The sequence below is a fragment of the Hyaena hyaena genome, unplaced genomic scaffold, assembly GCF_003009895.1.
Source record: "Hyaena hyaena isolate Hyena2069 unplaced genomic scaffold, ASM300989v1 scaffold_0, whole genome shotgun sequence".
Taxonomy (NCBI): domain Eukaryota; kingdom Metazoa; phylum Chordata; class Mammalia; order Carnivora; family Hyaenidae; genus Hyaena; species Hyaena hyaena.
Window position 1 is genome coordinate 7,855,629 of NW_024080632.1, and position 23,209 is coordinate 7,878,837.

Genomic DNA, 23,209 nt, shown 5'->3' on the forward strand with positions numbered 1-23,209 from the left:
TCTCTCCTAGAAATAAATAAAACATTTAAAAAAAAAACAAAAAAAACAAAAAAAAAGAAAAATTATTTAAAAAAAATTAATAAATAATAAAATAAAAATATTTCTATAACTATATTTAAATACAACTGGTTTTCTTCTGCAATCTACACATCTGATATAATGCATTTAATCGTATTATTCTGAGAAGTGACGTGTAAGTTTCACGAGGCCACCAGAGAGGCCCAGGCCACCAAACAGGATCAGAACTCCTCCTGAGAAGAAATACACATCAATAAATCCCAAACTTAGTCAGTTGTGATTTTTGCCACAAACCAACTATTCTTTTTTGTATCATGTTTTTCAATCCATCTTTCACCAAGTGCATTTAGCCTCACTCTGAGCAACGATATCTGCAAAATTATGGGCTTGTGGCACAACGGACCCTGTAAAGCAACTGAAATAAATATGTATTGAACTCGAAGAGGGGCGCCTGGGTGGCTCAGTCGGTTAAGAGTCCAACTCGTGATTTTGGCTCAGGTCATGATGTCCACAGTTCGTGGGTTCGAGCTCCACATCAGGCTCTGTGCTGACAGTGGGGAGCCTGCTTAGGATTCTTTCTCTCTGCCCCTCCCCTACTCGTGCTCGCTCTCTCAAAATAAATTTTAGGAGCACCTGGGTGGCTCAGTCGTTAAGCGGCCGACCTCAGCTCAGGGCATGATCTCACAGTTCGTGGGTTTGAGCCCCGCGTCGGGTTCTGTGCTGGCAGCTCAGAGCCTGGAGCTGCTTCAGATTCTGTCTCCCTCTCTCTCTGCCCCTCCCCAACTGACACTCTGTCTCTCTCAAATATAAATAAACGTTTAAAAAAATAAATATATAAAATAATTTTTTAAACACTTAAGTAAAACAACGTAAATTCAAAAACAGCACACATGCAATCCCGTCACGTCCAAAGGGCACCCCAAGGCTCTGGGAGATGAAGTAACTGCCCCTGGTCCCAGAGCTAGAAAGACCCACGACCGGGTGTGTAACCCAGCCGGCGCCCGACGACTTCTCCACAGGCTCCGGAAGGTTTGTGTCCAATCTCAGAGCACAGTATACTTCTAGGAGAGCGGGGCTGGGGCCCAAGATTCCTCTCCCACGTCTCCAACCCCTCGGGGGCGGAACCATCTCCACCCCGGCCCCTGACTTTGTTTGTCATGTGAAAGCACATCAGAGTAGCCAGGCCAGGGCCGCGGACCGTCTGCCAACTTTCCATGAGGCTACAGAACCCTCACGACACCCAGGGGCCCCCCGGCCGAGCTTTCCCGTGCCATGTGCCATCTCGGGACCTAAGTGGGAGCCATCGTGTGTAACCACACCACCCCTCGGCCATCCTCCGGGAGGAGGGGGTGGGGGAGGGGGCCAGAAGCCTGAAAGGAATAAAATTAGCTTTGCAGTCCTCTCTTTGAGGCTCCAGCTACGTAATGGAAAAAAAAAAAAAAAGAAGAAGAAAAAGAAAAAATTACAATAATAATAAAACATTATAAAAGCTGTCAAACCTCGTCGGCAATTCTGCTTAGGTCTGCTTAGTTCAAGAGCCGGCCCGCCAGGGCTCCGACACGAAGGGGGAAATCTCTTTTTGGTTTTATGTTCTTAATGGGGAAGGTTATTTTTTTTTTTTTTTAATTAAAGAAAACAACTCCCAAAAAATGTTGGCCGGGGGATTTTACAAGAGAATGTATCAATGGACTCTGTGGAATTCTCCTCTCCCAGCGCCGCCAAATTGCAAAATGACTCTGGAAAGGGCCAAACCCTGCTTTTGATTACTAACACTCACAGAAGTGGGAAAGCCACACTATCCTCATAACCACTTGTCCCTCACAGCTTGTTTCTCTGCAAGGCGCCGGAGACATCGTCCCCACCACCCGTCAGGAACACCTCGCGTGGAGCCTGCAAAATGACGTCCCCAAGTCCATCTGACAGGTGTCAAAATAGGAGCGTGCCAGGGTGAAGTGTGTCCCCAGTCAGTACGGGATGACAGAGCAAAGGGGAGAGAGCATTTGCAATCCAGTGACATGGGGGGATCTTCCCCGGGCTCCTCGACGCACCAGAGGAACACGGTCGGGGCGATAAGTCACAGCGCCTAACGTCCTTGCAGCGGGGAAGACAAATTCTCTTCCTCAACAGCTTGAGGGCATCAGTGGAGAATTCAGGGCACTTGGGGCGCCGGAGTGGCTCAGTGGGTTAAGCCTCCGACTTCGGCTCGGGTCACGATCTCACAGTTCGTGGGTTCGAGCCCCGCGTCGGGCGCTGTGCTGCCAGCTCAGAGCCTGGAGCCTGCTTCAGAGTCTGTGTCTCCCTCTCTCTCTGCCCCTCCCCTGCTCACACTCGTTCTCTCTCTGTCTCTCAAAAAATGAACAAACATTTAAAAACAAGAAAAAAGAATCCAGGGCACAAAGGACGTAAAGTAAAAGCTGAAAAGCCCTTGTTCTTCTTGGAAGAGGGAAGCGACAAAGTGCTGGAGTGGGTTTTTTTTTTTTTCCAGCCCTATCCTCATTTCCCTCTTCCTCGTCCCCCTCCACATTGTTCTTTAGATGCCTCTTGGGGTTCTAGCCACTCATTTGATCCAGGCGATAAGCCCGCCTCATCGGTAGGATTACATGTACTTTAGAGGTAAAGAAGTTGAGGCTCAGAGAGGTTAAGCAACTTTCCCCAAGTGGCCCAGCAGAGAATAAAGCGGAGCTGCGCCCCGGGTCAGGGCGATTCCAAAGCTCTTGCCAACTCACTTAAACGTGATCACAGGGAACTGCCTCCTTCACACCAACAGCCTGGGCAACACAGCCGCCCTGATGCATGAGGCGTCCTTGTGGCAACAGCTGGGTCCGGGCTGCAACGGGCAACGTCAAGTTCTACTGGCCAATCTGTCTGTCCTGCTGTTTGAGCGACCTACAGTTTACCAAGGTCACCCCCTCCCCCTCCCCCCCGCTCTCTGCCAGCTGCAGGCGCATCCTCACGGACATGCGGCGCCCAGTGCGGGTTCCCGGGACACAAGCCGGGGTCCCCAGCCCCTCCGCTCGCCCTGGCTGCCGGCGCCCCGCAGACCAGCGCCTCCCCGGCTCGGGGGGGCCCCCTCTCACATTCTGTTCCACGTGAGCGAGTGCAGTGAATGACGCCATTGTCGCCGGCTCTGGGCTGTAAAACGTTACAAGGGAATACTGCGATCGGCGGCCAAGCTCCGTCCGCAGCCCGCCGCCTGCTAACGAAGGCCCCCGAGAAGGTTTTCCACCGCACCCCACTGAATCGGCCTTTTCACGGGAGCAGGTGGCAGGGGTGCCTGGGTGCTGGGAGGGGTGTCACTCCCCTCCCCCCCAAGACCGGCAAGCCCTCTCAGACAACGGAAGCGGCGCGCCGGGGCAAGACTGGGGCTGCAGAGTCCCTGTCCCCCTCTGACTAGTACCTCCGTCTTGATTAAAATCCCCACAATCCCGGCCTTCACGATCTATTCACTTTCTAAAAACGCTCGGGGACGCTATTCTGAGCTAACGTGCGTGGACGCTCATGGGGGGAGGACCGGGGACAGCTGAGCCAGGCAGGATAGAGCTCAGCGCGAACGAGAGTTGCTGTCTCCTCTGCGTCTACAGAGCTTTGCGGTCCTTTAATTACTCAGTTCGCACCGCGCCAGCACGCTGGGGGAGGGCACGGTGAGAACCGGGCGCACCAAGAACACGTACGCATCTCCCACCACGGGCCCAACAACCAGGGCTGCAGAAGTTCAAAGATGCCTCCCTCTCTGGCCTTGAGCCCCCACCACTTACGGCAACTTTGGGTTGAGAACTCGGGGCTCCCTGGTTGAATCTCTAGGTAATTTAACATCGGGGTGGTCGTGCTGAGTTGGGGCTCTGAAATCAGGCCGCGTGGACGGGCCTCGCCAGCCACAAACCCGGCCACTGTGGAGCTGGCTAGGTTCCACCTTTCTCTGAGCCTCACTTTTCTGCCTATAAAATGGGAACAGTAAAATCCACCACGTCTCGGGATTGTAAAATAATGCGATGCCCAGAAAGGCTTACCATGTATGTGGGACCCACAGCTCGATAAACACCAGCTTACAGATCACCCGTTATTACGTTTGGAAGCAGAGGCACGTCCCTTGCCTGGGGTCTGATTGGCCTAGGAACTGCCCCCCAAACTCTGCCCGAATGTCATATAGTTAGAACTTGTCGATTTTTCTAGGGGGAAGTCCGTTCTTGTTAGCACCTCCTCAAAAGAAGTCCAGAGCCAGCTCTGGAATCGCAGAGCAAGTCCTGAACAGTTTCACGACCACTGTTGACATCAGTCTTTGCCTCCATTTCTCCACTCACAGAATGGGAACAAGGCCCACATCACATATCATAGCTGTCAGCCCCCAAAGGGAAGAGCTGGGGCGTGAGGCCACAGACAGGGAAGGTCGGTGCAAATGAAGCTTGCGGCGGGCTCAAGGTAACGGTCCATCCGCCAGGTACGTACTCAGCCTGAAGACCTTGACCTCTTGGTTCAGTCCCCTAAAACTATCAATTTTAACAAGTTTAATCATGTCTTTATTAGCTTTTTTTTTTTTTTTTCATGATTTTGGAAGGAGGATGGGAAGGTGGAGGGGACTCTCTGAGGTCCGGCCCTGGTCTTTCTGGAAACCAGAAGGCTGGAACGGCCCAGACTAGCGGATCTTTCTCTAACTGCTTCCTATACCAAAGGGGCTTGTTTTGAGGCCTCTGTCCTGAGGGAGGGGCCCCTCGGTCATGCAGAAGTAAGTCAAGGAGCTCCTGGTGACCTTCAGTTCAAACGATGACCTTGGCAAAGCCACCCAAAAGCAAGCACTTCTGCGAGAATGCCAAATGGCCTGTGTACTAATATAAAAATCCATCTCTCCCCCTAAAAACAAACACCTGTGAAAGAATGGGCCTCCAGGGAGAACTTCTAATGTGAGAACATTACTGGGACCGAGTAGTTGAGATACAGGGCTTAGGGTGAGGAAGGGTAGAGACTGGAGTATGGTTGAAGCTCGGCTGCATAGCACAATCGCCTGGGGCAATTAGGGAAAAAAATGTTCACTCCTGGTGAAATAGTTAACAGGGATTAAGAATACACTTATTCTGATGAGCACCGAACAATATATAGAATTGTTGAATCACTACACTGTACACCTGAAACTAACATAACACCACATATTAATTACACTTCAATTAAAAACAGAAAAACATTCAGCAGAGAAAAGAAATACTGACTCCTGAGCCCCCCCCACCCCCACCCCCGCAAGAGTCTGATGTCATTGTTCTGTGGTACAGCCTGGACTTGGGGGGGTTTAAAAGCTCCCCAGGAGAAAAAGGCTTATGCAAAAGAGTACACGCTCTAAAAATCCATTTGTACAAAATTCTGTAACAGAAAAAAACCTAACAGTAAAAAAATAAAAATAAAAGTCGAAACACTGATTGCTTCTGGTGGGGAGACGGAGGCAAGAATTAATTGGGAGGGAACATGAGGGAAATTTCTGGGGTGGGGGAATGTTCTCTATTACGACGGGGGCTTGGGTTTCGTAGGAATGTGCATTTGTCAAAAAGCGAACGGGGCATTTATGGTTTGTGCCTTTCGCTGTATGTAACTTTACCTAAAATAGATATCTGTGAGCAAAAATTGAATCTTAGTTAATGATACGCATGATGAAGTACAGAGGAGTGGAATGTACTCATGTCTGCCACTGCTGCTCAGTATGAAGTGCATAAAAAATATAATGGATGGATGGATGGATGGATGGCTAGATGAGCTGGTGGATGGTGGATGGATGGATGGATGGATGGGCTGGTGGATGGTGGATGGTGGATGAATGGATGGATGGATGGATGGGCTGGTGGATGGTGGATGGATGGATGGATGGATGGATGGATGGACTGTCCAATGGATGGATGGACAGACGGATGGATGGATGGATCAACAGATAGAAAGATGGATTAGTCAATGGATGGATGGGTGGATGGACGGATGGACGGGTGGGTGGTTAGATGGATGATAGGGCAAATATGTAGCAAAATATTAACCGTAGAATGTAAGCAGAAGATTTATGGGTGTTCATTGTCTAATTCTCCCAGGTTTTCTATATGTCTTACAGTTTTCATAAGAAAGCATCGTGGAAAGACTGCAGGTACTTCTCTTGCTCAGCCAAAGTTGAGCACTTACAGCAAAGGGTTATGTTTTATACAACAGCCCCGCACATGGGATCTATTTCCAGATCTGTTTCACACATTTAGCCGAACACCCTTGCTCATTCTGTAGAGCCAAGGGACTACCCAGGTGCGAGCAGGGGACCCCTCCATCAGAAAACCTGTCAAAGGGCAGTTTCGGAGCCCTCCCTAGAGCCTCTGAACCTGAGGATGAAACCCAGAAATCTGCTTTTCTTAACAAGCTCCCCCACCCCCCAGGTAATTTTGAGGTCTGCCAAAAGTCTGAGAAACGCTACTCACTCGTGAATGAGTGATGTGCCCACAGACACTGTCCCCGAAGAGCAGGGCTGGAGCGGGGGATGGGAACAGTGTTACAGATGGGGGGGGGAGGCATTGTTCTCAGCATCCATATCCCTGATGGTCACCCAGGAGCCAACATGGGACCCCCTTGGGACAAACCTCAATTTCAAACTCAGGCCGGCTTGGCTTCCCAAACACAACCTGCCGTTGTTTCCCACAAGTTCACACTTCTCCGGGGGAAGCCGTGCGGCGAGCCAGAAGTACAGCAAGAAGTGGGGAGTTCATGCCGTGTCCAGAATGTCTACTTGGAAATCGCTCCTCATTAACTGGGCATTCCGATTACCTTTCACCGCAAGCATGGGAATACAAGAGTGCGAAGCCGTTTGAAGGTGACCCTTTGCGGTTAGAAGCTCCACATTATTTAAAGTCAGGAAGCCAGGGCTGGAGAAGGAGGGAAGGTGGCAATGGAGGAAAGGCTTTTACCTTCTAGGGGCCCCAGACCCCTGAATCCTTTGAAATCGTTGGCCATTTTTTATTTTATTTATTTATTTATTTATTTTTTTGCCTATTTATATATTGTGAGTCTTTTGGAGAGTCCCTGGCTTTAATTGGATTTTCAAAAGGGCCCCTGATTAAGAAGCCCAGCCCTGGGGAAGAAGGTGGAGGGGAATATAAATAGCTCAGAGGCAGGTGAGAATGGTCAGTTTCCAGTGTGAGCCGTGGCCTGAGAGAGACGGAGGAGCCTATTCCGTGGGGCTGGGACATTCTGGGCTCTCAGCTCTCCTAGCCACCGGCTGGAGGGGGAGGGGGAGGGAAGGCAGACCCTCGGGGTGTCCCATTTCCAGAGACCACCTCCACACAGCGCGAGGGCAGCCCAGTAAAAGACTGAGGAAGTAAAGGTTCTGAAGCTGCCACCATCCACCGAGTGTGACAAAGCCCCAGTGACGCTGCAGAAATGTGTCTGCTCTGTGCACACAGCTTACCCCTCGTTCTGGGGTATGTTATTACAGGAAGACAAGGAGGAGCCAGTGGGGAGCAAGGGGCAGTCTCTCCATCCTCGGAAAATAAAACAAGCTCACGGCCAGGCCTCTGCACCCTGACCAGCCATGTGGCCCTGGGGCTCATCACACTGGCCTCTGGCTTCACGAAGGCAGGGACCCCATCTCAGCACTGGGCTGACATCAATCCAGCATCAGTCGGGACCCGATACCCTGCCAAGTGCCACCATGCCTGCTGGAGTGGAGTTAAAACATGCAGACACCCTCTTCGACCCTCCTCCCTACTGGAGGGAATCCCTGCTCCTCGAGTTGTGAGTCCCATCCAAGCCACGGGATGCCGCAGAAGTCACACTACACATCTTAAACAAGAGTGTCTCGGCTTCCTCCTGGTTCCCTTGGGAGCAGCCGGCAGCCCCAGGAGGAGTCTGACCACTCAGGGTCCCCCACGCACAGCCCAGTGAGGTCCCAGCCGAAAGGTAGCACCAGCTGGTCACCACGGCAACGCGCCATCGCGGACACGGGACTTCTGCTACCTGCCGCCCCAACCAACGCCTGACTGCGGGCGAGAACTGCCCAGACGAGCCCTTTCCAAGTTCCCGACCCACCCATCACGAAGAGGAAAAAAGTGCTCCCCTGTGACTTCCTGCTTCACTGGGCACACAGTGGTGACAAGCGACGCCTGGTCTTCTCGGCATCAGCAGTGGTGAAGAGCATCACCGAGCGAGGGCTAGTGGACCGTGCCTGGGTGGGGCTCAGGGGCACGTGGATGGCCTCCCAACTCCTCCTGAAGCGCTGAGGTCGCTTGTACTTCCGTGGCCCTTGAGCGGGCTGTGGAAGCACAGAGTGAGCCAGGTCTAGCGTTCTGGAGTCCCGGATTTACAGCCACACCCACGAAACGAAGGCGTAGCTTCCCAGCCCGTCCCAGCGGAGCCTGGGAGCAGCCAGTTATGTTGCAAGAGTAATCAGGATGCATACATCACCTCATTCACCCATGCAACAGCCCTGGAGGCGGCTTCTATAATCATCCCCCATTTTACAGATGAGGAAGTAGAGGCTCGGTGGAATAGGGGAGCCCTCGGAGCCACTCCATGGGTGGCCCTGACCCCAAAGCCAGCGGCCCTTGTTGCCCTGGGGATTCACCTTTGCATCCTCAGCACCTGGTGTACAGCAAGCACTTCATAAATGAGTGTTAACTGAATAACAGATTGATAGATCAGAAACTGCATGAATTAATGAGTCTCTGGTCCTCAGTTTCCCCTTCTGTAAAAGGGAGGAAACTGGGGGAGATGCTGTCTCCTGTGGTCCCCTTCTGTCTGTAGCATCCTATGCTTCTTGGGGCGGCCATACTCCCCAAGCCACCATGTCACTGTGCCACCTGGCTGGCTTTCAGAGAGCTTCAGAGTGTGACCCTCTCTACACCCCAAGACTTGCAGATTCCTACCCACTTCTACCCTGATCCAAAGCAGAAAACCCTTCTTCCCAACAGTGCAAATGCCACTCGTCCCAAGAGGCCGGGCTCCCACCCTCTCCTTCCCCCATCTCCCCTCCTCCCAGGGCCCCCACCTCCACCCCCAGAGTCCTTGGCCTTGGCCAAGTTCACAACTTGACTGAACACATCTTAAAGACTGGAGCAAAATTCGAGAAGGCCATGCTGTACGGAACACCGGAGCCGAGATCATTTCAAACAGCAGCGAGGCTCCCACACCTTTGTCGTTAGGATGAGCATTTAGGGGTATTTCCCAAACGTCTGCCGCGCGCCTATGACCTTGACCAGTTCACCAAACCTTTACTCCAGCTGTATTGCTCTTCAGTTAATATTTTCCCTTAAATAATCAGCCTTAACCCTCCCCCTTCCCTCCCTCCTTCCCTCCCGCTTCAGAACCAGCCTCATTGAAAGCACCAACATCTATAAAATCAGCCTGATATGCTAGTGGCCATCCACCTTCTAAAATCACCCATCTGTCACCAGGGGAGGGGGCCCTGTCATTTGGAAAATATCGGTTTTTAGCAGAAGATGTTTTTGAAGCCACAGATTAACCCTGCAGAATAACCTTGGCACATATTTTAATCACTCTGCTAAAGACGGGGTTTTAAAATAATTTTATCTTCTTTGTGCATTTTCTGCAGCTCTCACATTTGTTTTTTATAATCAGCGGCCTTGTTTCTGTAACTAGAAGTCCTACGTGGCAAAATAACTAAGACACCATCTGCATTTTCAAAAAAACGCGGAGAGCTGGGTGAAGAGGCATGGCCGGGTGAGTGCCCAGACATCTGCCGAGCCAATGCCGACGTTATTTATGTGGGCTGACCGTGAGTCAATGTTCGGCCCTCTCCCTTCTTCCAACTGTTGGAATTAGAGGAAAGATCATTCCTCCTTCCCCCGCCCCCCCTCCCGTAGCCAGCTGTCACCGGGTGTGCAGGGGACAGGAAACAGGATTACGAGATGAACAGGGAGCCTGCTGTGCTGGCCTGGCCGTTATCACAGCCGACTCCGGACAGCCATCTCCCCCACTTGTCACTGGGAGCTGGGACCACAGCCCAGAATCAATGCTTCACGAGGGCAAAACTGGGGGTAACGGGGAGTCTTCCCCCAAATCAGAGACGTTATATCGAGCTGGGACTAGGTACCACGCATCCTGCTGACATTCCCTCATATTGGTTCTTATGAGAACCTTGGAAAATGGAGGCTGTATTTATGTGTGCCCATTTGACAGATGAAGACACTGAGGCTCTGGGAGGTTAAGTCACTCGCCCGAGGTCACATGCTGAGAAATGCAGAGCAAGGATGGAACCCAGGCTCGTTGGACCCCCAAAGCCTTCTGTTGGAGCCCCTCTGCCTTACTCTGTCCCCTTCTCAGGGGCCACAGCCACAGACCTGGGCAGAGGACCCTGTCCACTCTCCCAGCCTGGTTCCCCAGTGCAACTCCTAACATGGCCACCAAGACACACGTGGTTCTTCAGCTGAGAGTTTTGATCCAACATGTCAATTACTGAGTGCCTACTGACGACGGGCCACCCTTTCCTGCCTTTTTCTGCACGTGCCTTCCCCAAAAAGGATCCTGAGACAGCCCTTAGCCGATCTCCAATAACTGAGAGATGAGAGGGACAGCCAACTCAGACCAAAATAGAGTCGTCTGCCTAAATATCCAGCCAGCTGTGTTTAGAACTTCAGGACAGAGTCCCCTGGGGTCACTGACGTTCAGGCTCCCAGACACCTTCACTTCCCTACCTGTCTCTTCCTCTGTGTCTATCATCTAGTGAATCCACTTCTAAAGCTCAGGGCCCTGGCCTGACACAGGAAAGTAGTGAGGGATCCCAGGGACAGACATACATGGTCTGTGGCCAGGGGACACCTCTTGGAGGAAGGGACAGCTCCAAGGAGACCTAGTGACGGGCAGCTGATGGTCAAGTGAGGAGGAAGGGAGGAAGCCTGAGGAACACCAGACGTGCTGTTCAAAGGGCCAAAAATCACGGCAAGAATCCACATGTCGAGCATCCCTTTCTGCATGGTTGAGACAGAGAGGGGCCACTGGACGGGACAACCTAGGGCAGTGGACAGGTCACACAGGAAGGGCACGGCCCTCCACGGGAAGGAGTCTGGACGACCTTCCCCTGAAAGCATCAGGAAGCCTGGGAATGTTCTAGGCTGTGGAGCAAGCTCGTCTGATCTGTGTTTTACAAAGATGTCTTTGGCAGCTGCCTGGAGAAAGTCCTAGAAGGGCCCACATAACCCAGGAGGCTGTGGCAGCTGGAACAGACAGCCTGGCAAGGGTGGGGGGTGAATTCGGACATATGTTAAGAAGGCTAGATCAACAGGACCGGGTGACTGGTATGTGTGAGGGGGTGATTTGCAACACCTTCAATCCATTATCCCACCTGCTGTTGACTTTGTGGGAAGGAAGGAAAGTTCGAGGGATGGAAAAACTCTGGGTTTGCAGGCTGGAAGGGGGTGGCTCTCATCTCATCCAGCCCCTACCTGCTCGGCCGCCAGAGCGCCCCACCCCCAGGAGGGCTGAGGTAAGACTCTATCAAAGGCTAAAACACCTTAAGGACAGCTGACAGAATGGCGCGGGGGTGTGATCACCGTGGAAATAAAAAAAGCTTGGCACCCTGAGCCCAGGGCCACAAACAATTCCTCTGACCCCTCCCAAATTTACGTGGTACTTGCTGTCAACTTTTCCACTGACCGTAGACTTCACCCAACTCCGCTTTCCAAATGCAGACACTCAAAGCCAACATTTTCTAACAAATATAATTGAAGAACTTGGTTCCCTTGGCCACAAAAAGCATCTTGCTACCCGGCGATCATCCTGGGGTGGACGTGTGCGCATCTGAAGGTATTGGTGTTATTTTTTAAAAGCGTGCATAGATCAGGTGAGCCCACCATCGAAAAACTGTTCCCGTGGTACGTATTTCCAAACCGATGTCAAAACCACAGCGCTTTTTCCCTCTTCCTTTCTTTAGATCTCTTCGGTTTTCTTTCTTTCGATCTTTCTTTCTTTCGATCTTTCTTTAGATCTCTTAGGTCCTTCTGCCTGACTCCCCCTTTTCATGTCTTCCACAAAGGATAAGGAAAAGCTTCCTAAATGACCTCATTTTATTTTGAAACACTAAACCCACCAGAAGGGGTGGGAGGGGGGAGAGAAACCCCTTCCTGGTCAAAGGAATCAAGATGTATTTCTAATTCTCTCGCCATATGGTAAGTTATTTTGGAAGCGTATCATGAGGTAAGAGAATGTTTGACAAAATTGGCAATGCTTGTACAACCCTTTCAAATCAGACCAAATTCCCACTATGTACATTTGCTATAGGCCCCTTCTATTCATCATATCAGCGACCGTGACCACAGGATATGTAAAAATACCGAGCAATTTTTATCACCAGCTTCCAATCCCCCGGTGCCCCGGACCACCACATGGTGTCAAGTTTGTCTGTATTTCACCCCCAGGAAATCAAGTCATTAACTTCCCTTTCATTTATGGAGAGCTGTGGCCAAAAAGAAAATCATTCGTCGGCTGTGACTTATGGGAAGAAAAAGAGAAAGGATTGGGTTCACGAGAAGGAGAGAGACAGCAAAGAGAGAGAGGAGAGAAAGTTCTAGCTTTTGTTGCCCAGATGGAGAGCATCAAGTTCCCCTGTGCTTTCTCCCCGTCCCACCCCCCAAAGGAACACACACGTGTCTGTCCCCCCCCCCAGGCTGTCCCATAGTGTAAGCCGCAGGTGAGCATGTGGGGGGTTATCAGATGGGGGGGCTGTAGGTAGCTGGCTCCCCCTTTTCTCCATGGGGACGTGGAGACAAAAGAGCTCAGAGTTCCACCTTCTTACCTTTGCATTCTTGACATTCTATGCAGTTCCATGTCGTCACTGCCCCGGAAGCCTTTGGCGAAGGGATTATTCTCAATCTTCAATTGGGTGATCTGAAGGAAGGAGAGAGAGAGAGAGAGGGAGAGAGAGACTTGGGTTTTCACTCAATTGCAGGAAACGCAGCCTCTGGCAACCAAGAGCAGCAAATTAAGCCGGTCACGTCAATGGAACCCACCACTTCATTCGAGAGGAGGCTTTGAAAAGTGTCCTAGATCAGACCGCTTTTAAAAGGGGGAAAAAACCTGGTTTCGGTTTGCCCACTAATTGGAGTCATACCCTGCCTCGCCCCAGCTGGGTTTGTTTTTTAATCCTGCTGTGCTGCGCTACAAACACAGTCTAGGCCCCCAGCGCTCGGTTCCCCCCAACGAGGTTGTACAGTGCTGACGCACGGTCCTCCCGCAGTGCGGTGATGGCGGTGTGGAAAAACTCGATTGCTTTCAAAATTCTGCCGGGCCTCATGCCGGCTTCACTCGGCTCCACAGACCCGGGGTGGCCAGCCCAGGTGGACGACGGTGTCTAATTAAGCAGGTACCCAAACACGGAATGGTAACACACACGGTATCTGTCAGCTCCAAACCCCTTCAATTTTCTAGATAAAGAAGAGAGATCCCTCTTTCTGGAAATTCTGGTTCTGACGTTCAACACTCAGTAACAGAACAGGATCCCTGTTTCAAAGGCCAGAACTTTCGCGTAGGCCGTGAACACGTGTTTGTAAGCATGGATGGACTGTACCAGGTCCAGTGGAGAGAGTCCCATCCTACGGACTTTGCTAGAAGTATTTCCTAAAAGCTGCGTGTGAATCGCATGTTTATGCATCAAATCACTTTTTTTTTAAGGATCCTTTATTTTTATTTACTTTTTTAAATGTTTTTATTTATTTTTCAGAGAGAGAGACAGAGTGCAAGGGGGCGAGGGGCAGACAGAGATGGAGACACAGAATCTGAAGCAGGCTCCAGGCTCTGAGCTGTCAGCACACAGCCCGACGTGGGGCTCAAACTCACAAACCATGAGATGATGACCTGAGCCAAAGTCGGAGGCTTACCCAACTGAGCCACACAGGCGCCCCATGTTTAGTTATTTTTGAGACAGAGGGAGAGTCAGAGAGAGAGGGAGAGACAGAATCAGAAGCAGGCTCCAGGCTCTGAGCTGTCAGCACAGAGCCCAACACGGGGCTCGAAACCATGAGCCATGAGATCATGACCTGAGCCAAAGTCGGATGCTTAACCGACTGAGCCACCCAGGCGCCCTCATCAAATCACTTTGCAGCCACCAAGGCATCATTAGGCAAATTCAGTGATGCTAGCTTCACCTTCATTATCATGACTGCACCATATCTATACAGCACCTGTGTCTGCTTAGTACTTTGATCTAAGTCAAACCACTCTTTGTTTACATTTATTTTATAAAAAATATACCACTTCTCTATACGTGGAACCAGAATCACCAGCCCACCTATTCAATAAAAGGAAAACTACTGTAGCCAGTTCTCTCTACTAGCACCCACAGAAAGTTCTAAACCCAAGGCCTGCCTTCACTTTGTTGCAAGGGGAAACGAGACACTTAGCGAGATGAATTTACACAAATTGGTCCTGCACTCTCTCCCTGACAGATGAACGGAAAGGTAATCCAAACAAGAGCACTTTCTCTGTGATCACATGGTACGCAAGTAGCCGTGAAAAACACCTCATCTACCCCCGGGAGCAGAGCTACAGACTTTCAGACACTGAGCAAGTTTCTTTGGGGAAACCAGGAGTAATTAGTGAATGCACCCAGAATTCATCCACCTGGGGGCAGGCATTCTGGTATGTTCTGTTTTCCAGAAGAGATGCCCTCTGCCTCCAAGACTCTATAATGAACGTGAAGTTACTGTATTATATACGTGCACGTGTGCGTGCGCTTGCAACAAAAAAATACGTAAAATTGACGTTTTAAAACACGGTATGTGACTCCAACCATGCGACATTTTAGAAAAGGCAAAGATCAGCAATGGCCAGAAGTTGTGTGTGGAGGGAGAGACAAAGAGGCAGAGCGTGGAGGATATTCAGTAACACTATTCTGTGTGATACAGTAATGGCGGACACGTGTGCGTACATGTTTGTCCAAACCCACAGAATGTATGACACCGCGAGTGAACCCTCACGTGGACTCAGGGTGATAACGACGTGTCAACGTGCTTTCGCCGATTATAATAAATGTCTCACTCTGGTGGTGGATGTTGGGGGCGGAGCCTTCGTGAAGGGTGAGGGGCAAGGGGTCTCTGGGAACTCTCTGTACTTTCCACTTAACTTTGCCGTAAACCTGAAACCGCTCTTAAAAAAAGTAAAATCTATTTTAAAACGTTTAAAGTAGGCGTGGGCATGGATGTGTATACACATTCCCTCCTCCCTCGTTTTTTTTTTAAAACACCATGCCCATTCCTACAACTTCCTGATCTTGACTTGACTCTTCAGAACGAGTAGAAATGTCTATAAAACCTCTTAGGAAAACAGTCTTTAAAATGTGCACTCCCGGATCCACTTCTGTTTTGAGCCCAAAGACCCATCACCTACGGGAGCTTCTTTTCCCACTCCGGCTTTGTCACAATAAAATGCAACCCAACTGACCATAAATCATGTTGTTTTTTTTTTTTAAGGGAGGAAGGGATTCTCAATATGCTAAGTAAAAAATCGATCATTTAAAAACAGAGGGAGGGAATCGTTGCTCTACTCCACGCCCCCCGCTCCCCCCCCAGCGACTGAAGCCAGTCCCTGGAAGTATTGAAGACCATAAGGGTGTGGCATTGGTGCTGAATCAATGCCTGTTCCATGATGTCACTTGTTCCTCCAAGAGCTCAGGACAAACAATTACCACGAAGGGAGAAAAAAAAAGGAGGGGGAAGTATTTCATCCTCAAAAGTCTTTTGCTTGAAACCATCCGTTACGCCACCAAAAGGTTTACTACTACCTAATTTCTGCGCTTCCGGAAGTATGATTGCAGAGGACAAACACAATTTGCTACACACACACCTAGGTATGCTGATCGGACACACATCTGGCGTTGCACACTGAGCGTAGATGCCTATAGGTTCTAGGAGTTTTCGCCCTTGAGACAAGCTCACATGCAAGGTCAGCTGAAGGCGGAAAAGTCCGCCTCATCCCGTACAACTGCGTCCAGGAAATGCCCTTCTGACACACCGCGTGTGCTGGCCTGCTCACTCACAGGCACACGAGCCGACAGTCAGATGTCTGAGTTCTACTAAAAGGCTCCACTGACTTCCCCACATCCCACAAATGCATTCCCTCCAAAGCCAGCATAAAACCGGATATCCGGGGGGGGGGAGGGCTGAGGGGGGTGGGGGAAAAACAAATATAAATGCCAGCTCGGACCAGTGAGACAGAGGTTGTAAAAATTAATGAGAATAATTGTTGTGAATTCTTGCTTTTGGGGAAAAAAAAAAAAACACCTCACGAGGGCCAAAAATCTTAATTATGTCTCTCTATTAGGGGTTCATTTCCTGGTCCCAACCAGAAAGCTCGTACCTCATAAATACAGGCTCCTTACACAATGACTTAAGCAGGAAGAAAAAAAATGCCTTTTAATGGCGAAGTAAGTTAATATCGGGGGACCGCCGCTTGCAAACACAGCCATTGTTGCGAGAGCAGAGACGTGAGATGCCCACGTGACCTTTTTTTTAACACCTAAGTATTTCTAGGGATTGCTCTGGACCCCGCTGACAGCTTCGGTGAAAGCCTTACAAAAACGCGTTTCACAGAGCAAAACATCGCTCTGGAAGAGCCGAGTTTTTAAATATCTTTTTCAAGCTGTCAACCATCTGGGGAAATAACTCCCAAATCCAGCTCAGGGATCACAGCTGGGCTGGGGAAACACATCGTGTCATTAGGAGCCTTGTGGCGGAGGGGTGTGCGACCACAGCCCAGCACGGGAGCCCGGCCACGTACCTGCCTCCACCTGCCACCCGTATCCAAGCGGACAAGGGGCTGTTGACGCCGAAAATTAGCGGTGCGAGAGGGTCCCAAACCGTCCTGGCGGCTGAATCACTCAGATCACTTTTCTGTCCTTGCTCATTTTCCCAAATCATCATGTGGGGCAAACAATCCCTGAATCGATGGGTGCGTTCGGGGAATGAACCAACTCAACCACCAAGACTAATGTCTGTAGCTATTGTGCAATCACAGTAAGGAGAACGTATTTAAAATCTCAGGTTTTCAGAATCTGAAGCAGTTGGGGTGGGACGAAGAGTTTCCAAGCGTGTGTTGCAGACGGGGATGCCCTGTTCTAAACTGATCGGTTGAGTAGCCAGTCACCGGCCCCATCGCTCACCATGCTTGCTCTTTGCCAGGCTCTGCACTACGAATTTTCCAAGGACGATCTTGACCTGGTCCTCCCCGTGACAAAACCAATTCTTGTATTATCCCCATTGCACAGAGGAGGAAAACTGAGTCAGGTGACTTGCCAGATTTCAACCCAGGCAGCCTATCTCCAGAGTCCCCACCTTAACCTTATGAAATGACGAGTAAGGGCTCAGGTGGCTTCTGCCCATGAAGTCGGGGGTCTCAACACCTCATCCAGGTGGGACCATTAAGGAATAAGACAAAGTCCACAACCACGCTCAGCCTGGCTCTCTTCTTCCAGTCGCACGTCATATAGCCACGCAGGGGACGTCTGGAGGGACCCTGGACGGGACTGGGAAAATGCGCTGCCTTAGGCTACCTCCCCATAAGGAAGAGGAGTGCCTTCGGTACTTCGCAACTAAAAAGCAGGGGAAGCCTCCTATGGGGGAGGGTGACTGCAAGTATCTCCTGTGGAATCCCTCTTCTGGATGCCAGGTGGGCTCCAAAGCCTTTATGGCGCAAACAATAAAAAAAATAATACTAATAAAAACCCGCGGGCACCTGGGTGGCTCAGTCGCTTAAGCGTCCAACTCTTGATCTCGGCTCAGGTCATGATCTCGAGGTTCCGTGAGTTCCCGCCCCACATCGGGCTCTGTGCTGACAGCGTGGAGCCTGCCTGGGACTCTCCCCGCTCTCCCTCTGCCCCTCTCCCACTCGCGCTGTGCACTCCCTCTCAAAATAAATAAATTCCCATATGTGAACTCCCGTGTGGCCATCCAGATTCATATTTAGAGACACACATTTTCAGACCCCTGAGCATTTAGATACACAACCCCCTAGATTGTGCTCAGACCTCACAAGTATACATCCCACTAGGCAGACACTCCTTCAAGTGCACCGATCACTAAATTTATTCACTGGGGAAGAATTGAGGCCACCTTTTTAAAAACAGAAATTTGGGTGGCGGTGGGGGAGGCGCCTGGGTGGCTCAATCGGGTAAGCTCTCGGTTTCGGGTCAGGTCATGATGTCTAGGTTTGTGAGTTCGAGCCCCACGTCGCACTGTCATCGCGGAGCCTGCTTGAGATTCTCTCTCTCTCCCTCTCTCTTGCCCCTCCCCTTCTCATTCTCTCTCTCTCTCTCTCAAAATAAATTAAGAGACTTAAAAAAAATAAGAAAATAAATAAAAACGGAAATCTAGGCATGGCAGGTATATTCACAAGTGGCCATGATGGTACTTTCGTGAGTATAATACACATGTCACATTGTACACTTTGCATATCGCAGTTGACTGTTGGACAGTTAGGCGTCAACAAAGCAAAGAAAGGGACAGAAAGGAGAGAGACCGAGTGTGTTCACGCTCCTTAGGTCCCCTACAAGCATAACTACACGGGGCCTAGGAATTCGCTCCCACGGGACCTGGTTCTTTAGCAGGGCCCCTTCCTGAGTCTAACATTTCCTGTCCTTTCTGTAGGAGCCTGGGCTTTCTTAGCGAGAAAGAAAGAAGGAAAAGAAAAGATCTGATATATCTTTGGACCCTCTGTCAGGTCTAAGTGTGTGCGTGTGTGTTTGTGTGTGTGTGTGTGTGTAGATATGTGTGTAACACATGTCTGCATATACATATGTATGAAAGGGAGGGAGGGAGGGGGTGAGGGTGAATGTCCTCGTTACTATTTTTTCCCATTTTTTCCCCTGTGACTGTCACCACAAAGTTAAACATAGATTGACAATGGCCATAGAGGAAACAGGTTTCTAACAGCCAGATTCAAATTAGCCTGAAACAGTTTTGCGACATTCAGGGGATCTGGCCCTCATGTTTTTGTTCTTGCTGGTTTGATGCGTCAGGGCTGAAACTCAGAAAAAAAAAAAATCCTTCTTTGCCTTTAAAAAAATCACTGCAATTTGGGGAGAGTGAGTTTTCTTTCTGGAGAGAAGCTCTTTCAAGACCTGGGTCCCCAGGCAGGCGTGGTCGCCTAGAAGGGACCGTCCATCGCTGCGTGGCCTGGTGACCGGCCATCTGGATTTGGAGATTAGCATCTTGTAAGGGCCCTGGCTTCACTGGGGCGGGTGGGGGGACACTTTCTGACACCCGGCATGTACTGGACTCACCTTCACGGGGGTGACTGGAGGCTTTAGGGTGCTGAACCCACCCCTCACCCTGCCCTGGCCTCCCGCACCTCTCCCCAGTCCCTGTGACTTCCTGCCAGGGGGGGACAGGAGCTGTGGGGAAGGATGACATTACCATCCCCACGTCCGTCTCCTCACCCCAGTGACCTGCCCTCCCTGATCCCACCTGGGACCTTCTACTTTCCCTTCTCCAAGTCAAATCCCTATTTAATGCTAACAACCTGCACCCCCACGGCGGCCCCCCCAGATTCCATGTCTTTCGTTAGTAGGCATAGGAATCATTCGCTCCCGCCCTCCCGCCAATAAAATGAGTCCAGAAGCATTCAAGTTTCTAAAGAACAGAAGAGACCCGTGACAAGTAAGACGAGCCTTTTCTCCTGGGAAAGGATAAAAGATACTCCCCCAACCTTTGGTTTCGGGGTGCCCTGTTCTGATAGCATTGCCCAGCTTGGAAATGCCCAAGTCAGGGCCTGGATTTTGAACAGCGTGGGGTCTGACACTTACAGGACCCACGAGCACCCTCCTTCGTCTACACCACACTCCAGCGGTCTTCTAGAAAACAAGGGATCCCTCCCCTCCCCAAGCGATGGTTTTGCAGGGTTTTGTCTAACTCCTGGGGACTGTTGGGGGGTGACCCAGGGTGCTGGGGGGGTGACCCGGGGTGCTCAGCTTTTGTTCTTGTTTTTCAACAATGCCAACCCTGTTTCACCGGCATCCGGGGTCCAAAACCACTGAGCCATCTAGAGAAGGATCTGGCAAACCAAAGTCCAAGGCTCCTGGGCAGCTTTGTCATCTGTCCCGATTCAAGGTGAAACGCATCCCAAAGACAGATTGGAGAAGAGGCCTCCACCCCCACCAGAAAAAAAAGAAAGGCTCCGTGAAGGGCGGCATCAGGCTCCCACCCAAGAGCGCGGAGTCATGCGCGAAAATGACCTTTCTCCTTGGCGATCACTGCAAAGTGCAGAGATGCCTTGTTGTTGCATCTGAGTGCGGGGTCCCCTGCCGTGTGATAAGCCTGTGTCTAACCGGCGGGCGCATGTCTGCATGTGTGTGTGTGTGTGTGTGTGTGTGTGTCTACATATGAGAGATAAAGAGAGACGGAGAGTCATACACAACGCGTGTACACAGTACAAACAGCTGCGATCTGGTAGTTTTGTCCTGCCTCAGCCCGTGGGGAATTAGAGAGCCATTAACGGTATAAAAAGTGTCAGCAGGAGACATCTGCACATTTTTTTCATTCAAACGAAGAGACAGCCCCGGAACCAGCACCCAGGTATCAACTTACCTTGTGATTCTGGTAGGAAGTCACCGCGATAAAGGCAGTCTCAGGAAAGACGTGGGTGCAGAACGCAGTATTCTTTGAGCCAAATCCGTTATTTTCATCTGCCTTCACGATGTGTAATCTGGGCTGGTATTTGTGCATGGAATTGAGAATAATCTAAAAATCATAAAGAGAAGGAGATTGTAAGAACACTCAAGACCCCCTTTGCTTCAGATAAAACCCCACTCTCCACCCCTAAAGTTCGCCTCAAGTCTGATTTTTTTCCCTCCTGTTTTGAAAAGGGGCCAGTGACTTCATTAAAAAGAAACATTTCAAAAATGACAATTTCCAACCCAAAAAGCCAGGGTAATATTCCAGGAATCTACCCAAAGCACACACGGCAGTAAATCAGAATTCTTAATAAAGTTTGCTTAATAAATTAGCTCCTGCAGAGGGTACCCCCCCCACCCCCAGCAACAGGAGGGAGGCAGGGAACTGGTGCTGGGAGGGTGGGAGGATGTTTAAGCGTCCGTTTTGGGGTGAAAGGGGAGAAGACACAAACAAATAAGCATCCTCCACTCCACGCACACTCCCCACCCCCAAAATAACACTGTAAGAGATGGAAAGGGAAAGACCAAGAGTTTGCAGAACTGGAATAAAAATCACCTCTGTTTGGTGCAAAGTATCAATGAAAAAAAAAAAAGAGGATCATAGAAAGGGGGGGTGTGGGCTTCCAAGGACAGTGAGATTGGGGGGAGGAGGCATCACCATGTCACCCCCATCACCCCCCCCCCCCAGCAAAGGAGGACCTGCTTTCTTTCAGTTTCCCTTTCTACAACTTCACCAACATTTCAATCCTACAATCCTGATCTCCAGATTTGGCCGGAGATAGAATTGCTGCATCTACTTTGGGGGGGGGGGGGGATGGCTTTCTCCTCCCTTTCTACCTTTCTCTATGTTTGGGGTACTCCCGGTGGGCACACAGGATCACGAATAATACCAGGAGTACAGCTACTATAATCAGCATTAAGGGAGGGGGCTCCGGACTCCACACCCTCCCTCTGCTGGAACGGGGCTGTTCCTAGGAGAGGAGCATCTTTCCTAAGAAAACTGCCTTTGCTGTTTGCAGCACACCTGGTTTTTGACAATTTCGGGAGGCCCTGAAAGCCCACAGGCATCGACCGCTCTGATAGATACCCACCCAATGGGCCCGTCGCCGGCTCAACGGGCTGAAACTCTGGCCTGCTTTCTCCCCAGGTCAGGCACCCGTCTGGTGTCTTTGATTCTTTGCGCGGTGATGACCCTGGGGCAGGGTCCGTGGGCCAACCCTTAAGACCCGCCCGGAGGAAAGGGAGGGGAAGCGGGGAGGGCGGGAACCCGGGGCCCCGCGGCTCGGCCCTAATCTCCGGCCGCCTCCCTGGCCGATAGCGACGCCGGGCCGGCGACAGAGAGACGCAGCCGGCGCGGCCATCGTCCCGGCTTAACCAAATTGCTTTGACGGCCGGGGACAGTGGCGAGACATCAGCGCGAGGGCGATCTAATGGCTCCTAATTTCATTAGGGCGGCTCTGGACCCAAAAGTCCGAGTCGGGGGTGGGGGCGGGGAGAGCTGCGTGGCAGCCCCGAGCACCCTCCCTCTTCCGAGGGTCAGGACCTCGCAAGGGTGCGGGAGCCTGGTTGCGGGGCTGCGCGCCTTCCCCAGGCGCGCACCCCATCGCCACCGCAAAAGGCACCGCAGCGGAAAAGCGAGGCGGCCGGGCAGGGCTGGGGCAAAGCCCCGCAGGCGCGCGCGCCAAGGTTCCGGAGACCCCGGCCAGGGGTCCCTTCCGCCCAGCCTGCGGGAGAGCGCGCGGAAGGTTGACAGATCGGCCCACTTCTCCCGCAGCGCTTAACCTAAAGTCTCGGTTCGCTGCCCGCGGCTACGCGTCACCCCGGCCGGCGGGCCGCCCACGCACGCTCGAGGGCATTTCTGCGCAGTGAACACGACAGCCCACCGGACGCGGCGGGCAAACTGCCTGGTCCAAACGGAAAGGAGGCCGGGCGTTTTGTCCAGAGAGCCTACGGAAGAAAATGGGGTTTCCTCCTCTCTTCCCCAGCGCCAGCGGTGCAAGCACTCACTGTCCCGTCCCCATCCCAGCCCCTGGGGGCTCAGTGTTTGAGCCCTAAGGTCCCACAGGGCCGGATTCGCCCATTTGGACCTTCACAAGCTGTCCCCCCCTCTGGATCAAATCCTGGCAAACCCAGTTCCCTCAACCGGGGAGCGTTTGTTGATTTTCCCTCAAGAGACCACCTGGCAGGGCAGAGATCACCCTTGGAGCGAGATCAAGCCTCAAATCTCTGCTCTCACACACAAGCTGCATGACCTTGGGCAAGTCCCCTCCCCTCCCCTGGACTCCCATTTACAAGGCCTCCCATACTCCTGTCCTCATTTCTAGGCAGTAATGAGGGTCACCTAGGACCGAGGAGCCCGCTGTACGGTGGCATCATCAAGCTGAGGGTGTGAACACTGAATCCGGAAGCCGTGTTCTGTCTCGATGATGGATTATTTCCAATGAAAAAAACCTAGAGACATTTCCCCCAAAATCAGTGTTCTGCTATTTGTTTTTCACTGATGAAGAGAAATCTACTCCAAGCTGGAGAATCCGCTAAAAACTACACACTCTCTTGGAAGCGGGGGCGGGGGGG

The 23,209-nt window shown here is 51.3% G+C and overlaps 1 protein-coding gene across 9 annotated transcripts in view; it reads right to left on the minus strand.

Moving 5' to 3' along the window:
* TBX5 (T-box transcription factor 5) overlaps positions 1 to 23,209 on the minus strand; it is an 87,760-nt gene that overhangs the window by 15,200 nt on the left and 49,351 nt on the right. For all 9 annotated transcript variants that reach the window (XM_039217704.1, XM_039217653.1, XM_039217585.1 and 6 more), the window contains 2 exons: positions 20,550 to 20,702; positions 12,770 to 12,861 (listed from right to left, as the gene is read on the minus strand). In XM_039217704.1, the coding sequence (XP_039073635.1) occupies positions 12,770 to 12,861; positions 20,550 to 20,702 (245 nt within the window). The remainder of the gene's footprint in view (positions 1 to 12,769; positions 12,862 to 20,549; positions 20,703 to 23,209) is intronic.